The sequence below is a fragment of the Trachemys scripta genome, chromosome 2 (genome assembly GCF_013100865.1).
Source record: "Trachemys scripta elegans isolate TJP31775 chromosome 2, CAS_Tse_1.0, whole genome shotgun sequence".
Classification (NCBI taxonomy): Eukaryota; Metazoa; Chordata; order Testudines; family Emydidae; genus Trachemys; species Trachemys scripta.
Window position 1 is genome coordinate 205863580 of NC_048299.1, and position 10763 is coordinate 205874342.

Sequence of the window (10763 nt, forward strand, 5' to 3'; positions counted from 1 at the left end):
AACTCAGTTTCCTTGCTTGCCAATTTGATCGGGTAACTTCCATCTTTGAACCTCTCAGCTGGCTCCCCATCTGCCATTGCATTTAAATTTTAACCACCCAGAAGGCTCTATGTAATTGTCCCCATCCCGATCCTGCTCCCTTGTCAAGCTTCAGGTTGCTCTCTGTCTCCTCTGCCCTGCCAATGTTCACAGCTTTGTTTACCCTTTTCTCAGCTTCTCCCATGCTCACATCTATGCCTTCTTCCATGTGGCGTCCTATGCTTCGTACAACTTTCCTGACATCATCCAGATTTAAATCCCTTTTAAAAGCCCTCTATACCATGCTGCTTATAGTGAATCAAGCTGCCATATATAAATTAGGCTTCGTCTGCCTATTATTGTTCCCCTTCCCTTTTCCTCTTGCTTCTGGTAACTTGTTTGTCTACTTGTTAGTCAAAGAGGTCCTTGGAACAGGGACCATTTGTCTTCCCTGTTTGGAAAGTGCCTGGTATATAGTGGGCACATAGCGAGTTAAAATATGTTTTGAGGCATTCAAGCTTGGTCACTGATAGAGGCAAAATGTCAGATTAGAGATGGATCATTGATCTATTCTGGTAGGACAATTTAAATAAACCTCTAGTTCAATTCACATGGAGAAATAAAGCTGCTCTGACTCTGCAATATTGCTTTACCCTAATTTTGAGCTCCTCTAGTAAGCCCTAAAAGTCTTGGTCTCTGAGGATTATCAATATTTTCAATGTCTGCTACTCCTCCCTTCTCTCCCTCCCTGCCTCTGGCAATACTGGTTCCTGAGCAGCAGCGGTTATTATTATTAATTATTTGTTGAGTGCCAGCAGTATGCTCTGCTTCATGCACAACAATGAGAAGGCTTGGGCCCTTCCTCAAAAGAGTTTAATCTAGTTTTACAAATAAACCAATTCTCACAGAGAACATGCCAGGTGATCAGCAGATCAAAGGGAAGTTCCGGCTGCTGAGGGCTTGGGAGCCTGGGGCAAGTGAGTTTTTGTTTATATTTCTTGATTAAATCTTTATTCATTTTTACAGAGTAAGATGGAAATGAAAAGAATACAGACAAATAAACCAAAGAAACATCAAATAACATAACCAAGTAATCAACATTAATGTTGTTATATTGCAAGAAAGAAGACAGAAAGAGAAAAGCCTAGAAGAAAATAAAGATCCTATCAATGGGGCAGATTGCAAACCTCTTGCATTGGTGAGCACATGTTCACCCAAGCAGTCCTCTTTATTTCAGTGGTAGCGCTGATCAGTTTTTTTGTTTTTTTTTTTTACTGTGAAAAATGTAGACAAAAATGTTCCTGTTTTCATCAAATTCTCTTTGAAATTGTTTGGGTTGTTGCCTAAATTAAATTTAAAACCAAAGAATTTTGGGTTTGGGTTATGAAAAATTGTGGTTTTCAGTTTGATGAAAACCCAAAACTTTTATTACAAAAAATGGACATTTTTCATGAAAATTTGTTTTGTTAAAGAAGGTATTTTCCATTCACAGAATGGTCTGATGGATAACTTTGACCAGTTCTATTGAGTGAGACTGCTCAAGTGAGTAACTTCTCACCAATATATGGGGTTCACCATGTCGCCCTGTATATTTATTTTGTGTAACACTTCTTTGTTGAGTAGCCTAGGTTTTACAGGCTTGCACAAAGAAGAATATTTTAAGGCTGTAAATATCCCACAATGAGCTCACAATGCCACAGCTTTTGGATTTCATGACAGAAGGCATTCTTTGAAACTTTATAAATAATAGGAGTACTTGTGGCACCTTAGAGACTAACAAATTTATTAGAGCATAAGCTTTCATGGGCTACAGCCCACTTCTTCGGATGCATAGAATGGAACATATATTAAGGAGATATATATACACACATACAGAGAGCATGAACAGGTGGGAGTTGTCTTACCAACTCTGAGAGGCCAATTAAGTAAGTGAAAAAAAACTTTAGAAGTGATAATCAAGCTAGCCCAGTACAGACAGTTTGATAAGAAGTGTGAGAATACTAATAATGTTATTGATAGGAAGGAATTAGCTGTGGGACTTATACAATGTTACTTCACTGTGTCTCTCCATTTCTACATCACTTAAAACTGACTTACACATAAAACAGTTTGGCCCAGATCTTCAGAGATATTAGGCACTTCACTCCCATTGATATTAATGAGAGTTAAACATCCAAATACCTTTGAGAATATGTGATTACTTTTGTCAGTAATAACTCCCAAATTTTCAAATAGGTTATCTAGGACAGAGCATCCTAACAACTGTTGGAGAGCTTGACTGATACCTTGAGGTCCTGATCCAAAGTCTACTGAAATCCAAGGGAGTTGGTCAATGGATTACACTTGACCTTGGCTCAGCCCTTAAGGCCTGAATCAACAAAGAGATTTTGGTGTTGAGACACTGAGGCCTGGTCCCCACTTAGTCCGGACTTCGGACTAAGGTACGCAAATTCAGCTACGTTAATAACGTAGCTGAATTCGAAGTACCTTAGTCCGAACTTACCGCGGTCCAGACGCGGCCGGAAGTCTCCCCCCGTCGACGCCGCGTACTCCTCTCGGCGAGCTGGAGTACCGGCGCCGACTGTGAGCACTTCCGGGATCAATCCGGGATCGATTTATCGCGTCTTAACCAGACGCGATAAATCGATCCCAGAACATCGATGGCGTGCCGCCGGACCAGCCGGTAAGTGAAGACTAGGCCTCAGTATAACAGTGCCTCACTTTTAGGCATCTAGAGAATCACAGGAACAACACTGATTCACAAAGCCTGAGTTAGGCACCTAGGTTCTCTATACAATGAATGGGGAGAGAAAGGCACTGTAGAACTTGGTCCACAAGGGAGCCACCTACACTGGTCAATGGGAGATGCCAAGGAGAGGGTGAATCCTAAGCTCTATCCCTCTCACAGAGCTAGGCACCTAAGTCCAGGCTGCAGAGAGATGCCTATTTCTGCTAGCTATCGATGAACCAGGTGAAGATAGGTGTTACTTCTCATAAATCACACACAGGGCCCAATCAGGTAGGTGTGCCCAGAAGCTGCCTAGCACCACACAAAATGGCGGGTATGTGTGTGGGGAAAGTACAGGATTTCCCTCAACCTTTAGCCTAGAGATTAGGGTACTCACCTGGGATAAGGGAAACAACTCTGCAAAGGGATCTGAACAGGGATTAACCACCTCTCAGGTGAGTGCTCTGACCACAGGACTATTCTGATGCGGGTCTGAATCTCTCTTATTGAAGTTGTTCCACTTTAATCAAATATTAATTGGGCCAGAAAAAGAATGATTGACTCTATAGCCACTTGGTTAGGGTAGTGCCCTGAGAGATGGCAGATCCATGGTCAAATTCTTTCTCCTCATCAGGAGGAGAGGGGACTTGAACAAGTGGTCTTCCATAGTCTGGGTGAGAGCTCTAACCACTAGGCTAAATGTTATAAGGAAAAGCCTTATAACCAAGCCCAATTGACCAGGGGCTGCTTGGTTGCAGTGGGTACTGCCCAGTATATGATTAAACAAGTGCCTTCTGGCAGATATCTGAACCTATCATGAATTTCATAAAGACACTAAGCTTTGAATTTAGCAGACAGGCATGTTTTGCTGTATGGTTTTTTTTTTTTTTATTTTATAGACTTTAAGGTCAGAAGGGACCATTATGATCATCTGGTCTGACCCCCTGCATGCTGCAGGCCACAAAACCGTCCCTACCCTTTCCTTGACTCTGCTGATGAAGTCCCCAAATCCTGTGTCCTAGTGACTTCAATTAGCAGAGAACCCTCCTGCTAGAGATCCCTGCCCCATGCTGCGGAGGAAGGCGAAAAACCTCCAGGGCCTCAGCCCAATCTACCCTGGAGGAAAATTCCTTCCCGACCCCAAATATGGCGATCAGCAAGACCCCGAGCATGTGGGCAAGAGTCTCCAGCCTGACCCTTGTTAGCCATTATACTGTTTACCTACCATTGCTTGGTATTCCATTGCTAGGTATGGTGACTAGAGCTGATCCAAAAATGGTAATGATTTTTCAAGGAAGTTTTCAAATTCATTTTCATTCCACAGATTTCAAAAAGGACTGATTTTCCATTTATTCAAAATATTTCACAATTTTTAAAAATCAAATTTAATTTTGTTTCCCCCCCGTGTTTTTTAATCCCAATTTTTCCTTTTCCCTGCTTTCCTCTTTTTTTCTCCATTTGTCCACCGAGAATTAGAGGAGAGAAGAGGAAAAAAGGAAAGATCAAGACCCAATTTTTTGTAAAGGGTAAGTTTAAAAAAAAATGGGAAAAGAACAATTTTTTTAAAAAAAGACTCTTTACAATGACAAATTTTACATTTGAAAAATGTTGATCATTTTAATAGTGACAAATCATTAAGACAGTTGCTTTGCAGATGTGTTGCATCAGAAAGGTACTTGAAATCAATGTATCTAATTCAATTGCACTGAAAGTTCACTCCAGCATGGGAGTGTATCACTTCTCTAGTTCAAACACAGCTTCATGTGTTCACTTAAGGGTCCCATTCTCTCATAATCGTAAACTGGAGTTACTTCCTGATTTACACTAGTGAAAGTAAAGTTAGACTGAAGGCCAAAGATGCTAATGCTGGAACTGGTGGTTGGTACTGAACTGAATGGAGAACTAAGATCAAGAGGGAATGACTGAAAATACCAGGTTTGAGACTCATAGACTGAAAGAGCCACTTGATTGTCACAATTCTGGATATAAGCGAGAATCCCCTTTCCCATCATAGGGAGGTGATTATGCATTGCAGTTTTAATTTAGTTTTTAAAAGCCCCTATCCAAAAGGTGTATTAATTCCCATTCAAGTTTGTTCAGTATAGTGGGGAGGAAAGACCAAGGGCTGGTCCACACTAACCCCCCACTTCGAACTAAGATACGCAACTTCAGCTACGTTATTCACGTAGCTGAAGTCGAACTATCTTAGTTTGAACTTACCGCGGGTCCACACACGGCAGGCAGGCTCCCCCGTCGACTCCGTGTACTCCTCTCGCCGAGCAGGAGTACCGGCGTCGACGGCGAGCACTTCCAGGATCGATTTATCGCATCTAGACAAGACGTGATAAATCGATCCCAGAAGATCAATTGCTTACCGCCGGACCCGGAGGTAAGTATAGACGTACCCCAAGAGGCATTGAAGAATCTGTCAGCATTTAGAGAGTTTTCTCCCTCATAACAGACTTGAACTGCACACGCATCACCTATCTACAGAGCTGCATTTCCAATAATGTGCTAACCATCTCTCTAGCTCCTAACTTTTGCTGTCAACTGGAGTATCCATATGAACAGTATTCGGAAAAAGGATATTAGATGAGCTATTTATTCTTCACTGACTCACAGCAACTGAACAGGCATCAAAAGCAAATTTGGGTCAATCTGATATGGAGTGTTAATTGATTTTTGAATCAAAAGCATGATTAAAATTTGTATTACAAAACCTAAACATGTTAGTATGTTTGTTAGTGTTGTATTAGCATACATCATATATGCAAAACTGGCTTATGACATTCATAAGCTCGCCTTTTAATTTTTTTAAGGTATCAGTTTAAAAAAGGAACCAGTTACAGCTTTTCTCTCTCTCTCTCTTTCTCTCTCTCTCTCTATATATATACACACACTCATATATCACCAGAGAAGTAGAGCAATGAATGTTACTTACAAATTGCACAAACAGCAAAGCAGATAAAATTAAAATAAAATGAAGATGTGCATTTTATCTGTTTTTCTTCCAAACTGCAAAAGTGAGATTATATTCTACAGAAAGTAGGACAATAGAAATATATATTTTAATATAGTAAGGCAAATTAATTCTTGGTGCAACAGCATAGAAGTCAATAGAATTATCTCAGAGCTTAGTTTTACCCAAATGTAAAGATAACAAAATAAAATGCAGACCAACAGAAAAGATTTGTTAAATTAAGAATTATGTTTTGTGAAAAACAACACTCCCCTCCCTCCTTAAATTTGTTTCCTGGAAGGAGATCCAACTTGACTATACTGCAGCTGCACACCAGGGATTCAAAATAAGGCATCTTTGCATATAGTCACTTCTGATTGGCATCTGGGAGCAGAGCAGTTGCACACATTGCAAGTGAGGCAGTGTTGAGCATGAAACTGGGACCTAGGACTTCATTCATTTTAAAAACTAGCTCTGCCACTGTATGCAGTGTTGTTGTAGCTGTCAGTCCCAGGATATTAGAAATACCACATGGGTGAGGCAATATCTTTTATGAATTTATTGAACCAACTTCTGTTGGTGAGAGACACAAGCTTTCAAGCGCCACAGAGCTCTCCCTCAGAGTGGTTACAGGCAAGCCACATACATTCCATGGGCCTGATTCTGTTCTCTCTTACAACAGTTTTATAAGTATCCATTGACTTCAGATAAATTACTCCTAATTTACATGGCATAAAGCCTTCTGTATCTGTTTTCTGACCTTACAAAAGTGTTAATCACTGATTAATTATCAATCCCTTGAAGATGTAAAATGCAACATAAGTGCTGAGTATGATTATTAAGGAAGTTTATTAGATTAACTGATTGTTAGCTTCATGAAATTAGAAACTTTCCATTATATATTGGTGATGCCATGTTGTATCTACCAATATACAATAGTGACAAAAAATTAATAGTGAAGACATTAGTCAAAACCCAAATGCATGTATTTTGCAATATCATGACACATTTTCTAAAGCAGTAAGGATGGAAAAGGACAAAAACATCACTCCTGTCCATTCTAGCTCATTTGAAATGCTGTTTGAGAGAGTGAGTGGTAGCTATGATATTCTTGTAATTGTGAAAGATTCTGATTTTAAATCATGCGCCCAGATATGTTATGATCGGTGGGTATTTTCCTTCACATTACATTTTCTACATACATAAACTCATCCTAATCCTATCAATGAGAATGTGTATGGGGGTCATTTGCATGTTGCATTTCCTTTGTGAATGAAATGAGCGGGCATTTTTGTACCCAATAAAGTCATTTAATTTTTCATTTCTGCATGAGTAAGATTTTTAATGAATGGGAGTCTTGATCTTGCAAAATAATATGTTCCCTAATTCCTGACCCTAAAACACAAGGTTTCATCCAGTGAAACCTAAGTGTTACTTCTGAGAAACCAACAAAAGCAACACTAGACCTGAGCAATTAGTTCATTTTAAAAACAAACAAAAATCTTAATTTTTGAATCATGCTGATACAAAAAACTGGAACAGAAAATAAGTCTTGATAGCAAAAGTAGTCTTAAATTTCAAATGTTTATAGTAGAACACAGTAATTTGTCTTTTCAAAAAGTACTTACGAAAATCCACTAAGAACCACTACTAAACTTTTACTTCTAATTTGGCCCCATTCAAAACTGAATGTCAAATCAGAGGGGATTGAGCACTGATTGGGCATCTGAATCTGATTCAAATTGAGGTAACTCTGCTGGAGTCAAGGTTACACCATCTTAAACTGATAAGAGATTAGAATCTGTTCCACTAATCCCATCTCTATCATTTACATGCTAAGGGGCCTCTGGCAAATCACTGAACTAATGTGTATCTCAGTTTCTCCGCCTGTAAAATGGTGATAATTCTTGCTTACATTACATGGAGAATTAGTTAATGTTTGTAAGGCATTTTGAATATGCAAATTGATAAATGTGCTGTTATTTTCATCACCTAACCTTACTTAATACTCAGCTCTTTACTCACTTTAATATTTCAATATTTTTCCCTTATTAACCATGAACCAAAACCTGGGATCCTTATTTATTTGTAGACTTCAGTGGGAGTTCTATCTGAGTAAAGATTAAGCAACACTAAGAAATTTAGGATTTGGGACTGACATTTCTTAGAACAAAGAGATATTTAATTCATAGATATTAAATCACTTTTCCCTTTTCAAATCTCTTAAAATCAATGCCTAACACGGGTTTTCAAACTGGGAGTCATGATGACCCCTCAGGGGGTTGCAAGATTATTACATGGGGGCTGCCTTCACCCACAAATCCCACTTCACCTCCAGCATTTATAATAGTGTTAAATATAAAAAATGTGTTTTAATTTATGGGGGGGGGGTCACACTCATAGGTTTGCTGTGTGAAAGGGATCACCAATACAAAAGTTTGAGAACCACTGGCCTAGAATTAGTTCCAATCTATTCAGTTTGTTAGAGCTTAGATAGATGAATGTGCATGTTATCTCACTCACATTATCTCACTGCCCAAATGACAAAAAAGTAGTGTGACTGGAGTCACTGCTTCATTACTGTAATAAAAATACACTAGGTTGATATTGCAGACACAGCTGATGTTATTCAAACACAGAGACTTAAAAGAACTGTAAACACACTAACAGTCTTACAGCTATAAGAGGGACCTCTAGTATGTGCTAGAACATTTCCCTGTTATGCTTCAGGCATAATTAATACACCAAAATCACTGCAGTCATTTTGAATATGTGGTACTAAATTTCATTAAGTGTCTCTCAGAGTGAACTTGTTAAAAATGTCCTCTTAAGTATGTGGTTTAACCTAATTAGTATAAATTGAAGATTCATTTTTATGAATCACAAACTTTCCTACATTTGAAAAACTTCTACACTGTTTGGTCACCTTCATTGATATCACACTGTGCAATTACCAAAAATCCAGCAGTGTCATCACTATAATAACTGCTAATTGTTTACATTCAAATAGCAGTTGGAGTTGGGATCGAGATTGCACGCTGGCTAAAACTATCTAGTGAACTAATAGCACCATCTTACATCATAACAAAATATAAACAGATTTCCCTTCAACTATGAATCAAGAATAGCATATATAAAATATTAACTTAGAAATGGCTGAAATAGCTTTGCAACTTGTTTAATAAAAAGGGGTAGATAAAATGTTGTTTTAAACTTTATACTCTAATAGCAGTTTACTAGTTAAAGGGGACTATTGAAAGAAAACTCGTTTGTCTTTTCACACATTCAGAGATGTTTGGGGTATATTTGGATATTTTTTTCCTTTTCTTCTTTTGCTTAAAAACATGAGGTCTCTTCAAAAGTCTACTGCTGAGAAGGTAAAAGCATTTTGCTCGTTTTTAATTTGCTAAAACAATCCAAGCATGCTTGGTACCCAGAGGGTATTCTCAAATAAACTTGTATCTAGCTGCCAGCTTAGTTGATTGAAAACAGAAGGGGAACATTTCTTAAAGAACGAGTATGTTAAACCGTCCTCTCTCTACCGCGAAGGGGGAGGGAAGCCCACACACTCACAAGATTTATTTCAATGTGGCTACTTTGTAGTGTCCAGCAGACTAAGCGCGCTGCGAGGGCAGCAGAATTTTGCACCCCAGAGACAAGCCAGGGCGCCAAAGCCCCAGGGATACCGGACAGTTCCTGGGCGCTGCTGCCCCCCAACCTCTCCAAGCAGCAGCCCCCCACTGCAATTCGCGGTAACTCAGCAGGTTGCCTCCGCCCCAACCGCTCGGGGCTGTCGGAAGAGGCTTTGGCAGGACAATGGCTACGTGCTCGGCAGGCGCCCCGCGCCCAGACACAGGGGCCCGGGGCACGTGCCGCAGAGCGGCATCAGCTGCTCGGCGAGAGGAGCTCAGCCTCGCCCTGGCCCCGCGGCAGCGCCGAGCGGCGCTTTCCGGGCACCAGCAGGTTTCTCCCCGCAGGCAAAGCACCGCGCGCCGCTGCCCCCGGGGCACCCCCCACAGTGGCGGCGAGGGAGCGCAGGCCCGGCGGGAAGGGAGCGAGCCCAGCCCTGACCATTGCCTGCCGCTCCCTGCAGCCCCGCGCCGCCCAGGGGGACAAGGGGGCCCGGGCCGCGTGTGCAGGGAGCGGCGGGGGGTCCCCGAGAGCGCGCCCGCGCGGGCAGGGGAAGCGAGCTGCTGCACCGCCTGCACAATGGCGCCGCGCCCGCCAGCACGGGCAGCCGCGGAACAATGCGAGCCCGGCCGGGCCCGCCTGGCCCCCGGCCGCGCTCAGGGGAGCCGCTCCCCCCCGGACACACACACGCGCACCCCGGGAGCCGGTTTGGCAGTGCGCAAGGGAGAGCAAAGGGCTGCAGGAAGCCGGGACTGCAGCAACCGCGGCGAGCTCGCAGGCAGGGCTGGGCGGGAACGGAGGGGGGGGGACGCAGAGGGAAAATCCCGCTGCACCTCCCTCCCCCGCCGCCCAGTCCGTTCCTGCACGCTCACAGCGGAGCTCGCATCCCCCTGGCCCAGCGAACTAGAGGTGGGAGATTTGCCAGCCCCGTGTCTCTCTCCCTCTCTGTGGCTATAGGAGGGTGCAGCGCTCTCCCATTGCCTGGCACATGCGTAAAAGCGAGTTGCGCCCAGAGTCCCAGCCATACCCTCCTTAGCAAATAATAACAATCCCAAACAGTCAGATCTTACCTGAAACATTGAAGCCACAAAGTCTCCCTCTCGCTCTCTCGCTCTTCTCTCCCCAAGTCCTTTTCCCTTTTTTCCTCCCCACTTCCGATATTTCTCTCTCCCAGCAGCGATCTGCTCTCCTCGCTACACCAGAGAGAAATGCAATAGCTTGGCTAAGGTAGACAGAACAAAATACAGAGAATAGTTGCTCCAGGGCTTTGAAACCCCTCAAGGCAAGGATCAGGATACAATTAGCTCATGTCTCTACCTCTAGTCTAAATCAATCTCCACAATAAAAGTTAAATTAAATTAACAGATCACACGGGCATAACATTGATCTCCTTCAAAACGTGCATATAGATATATCATGTAATATTTT

At 42.0% G+C, this 10763-nt stretch overlaps 1 protein-coding gene across 1 annotated transcript in view; it reads right to left on the bottom strand.

The window, feature by feature from the left end:
• Nucleotides 1-10530, bottom strand: part of KCTD1 (potassium channel tetramerization domain containing 1) — a 140966-nt gene extending 130436 nt beyond the window's left edge. The window contains exon 1 of the mRNA XM_034762806.1: nucleotides 10406-10530. Coding sequence (XP_034618697.1) covers nucleotides 10406-10414 — 9 coding nt within the window. The 5' untranslated portion in view covers nucleotides 10415-10530. The remainder of the gene's footprint in view (nucleotides 1-10405) is intronic.
• Nucleotides 10531-10763: the final 233 nt, after the last annotated feature.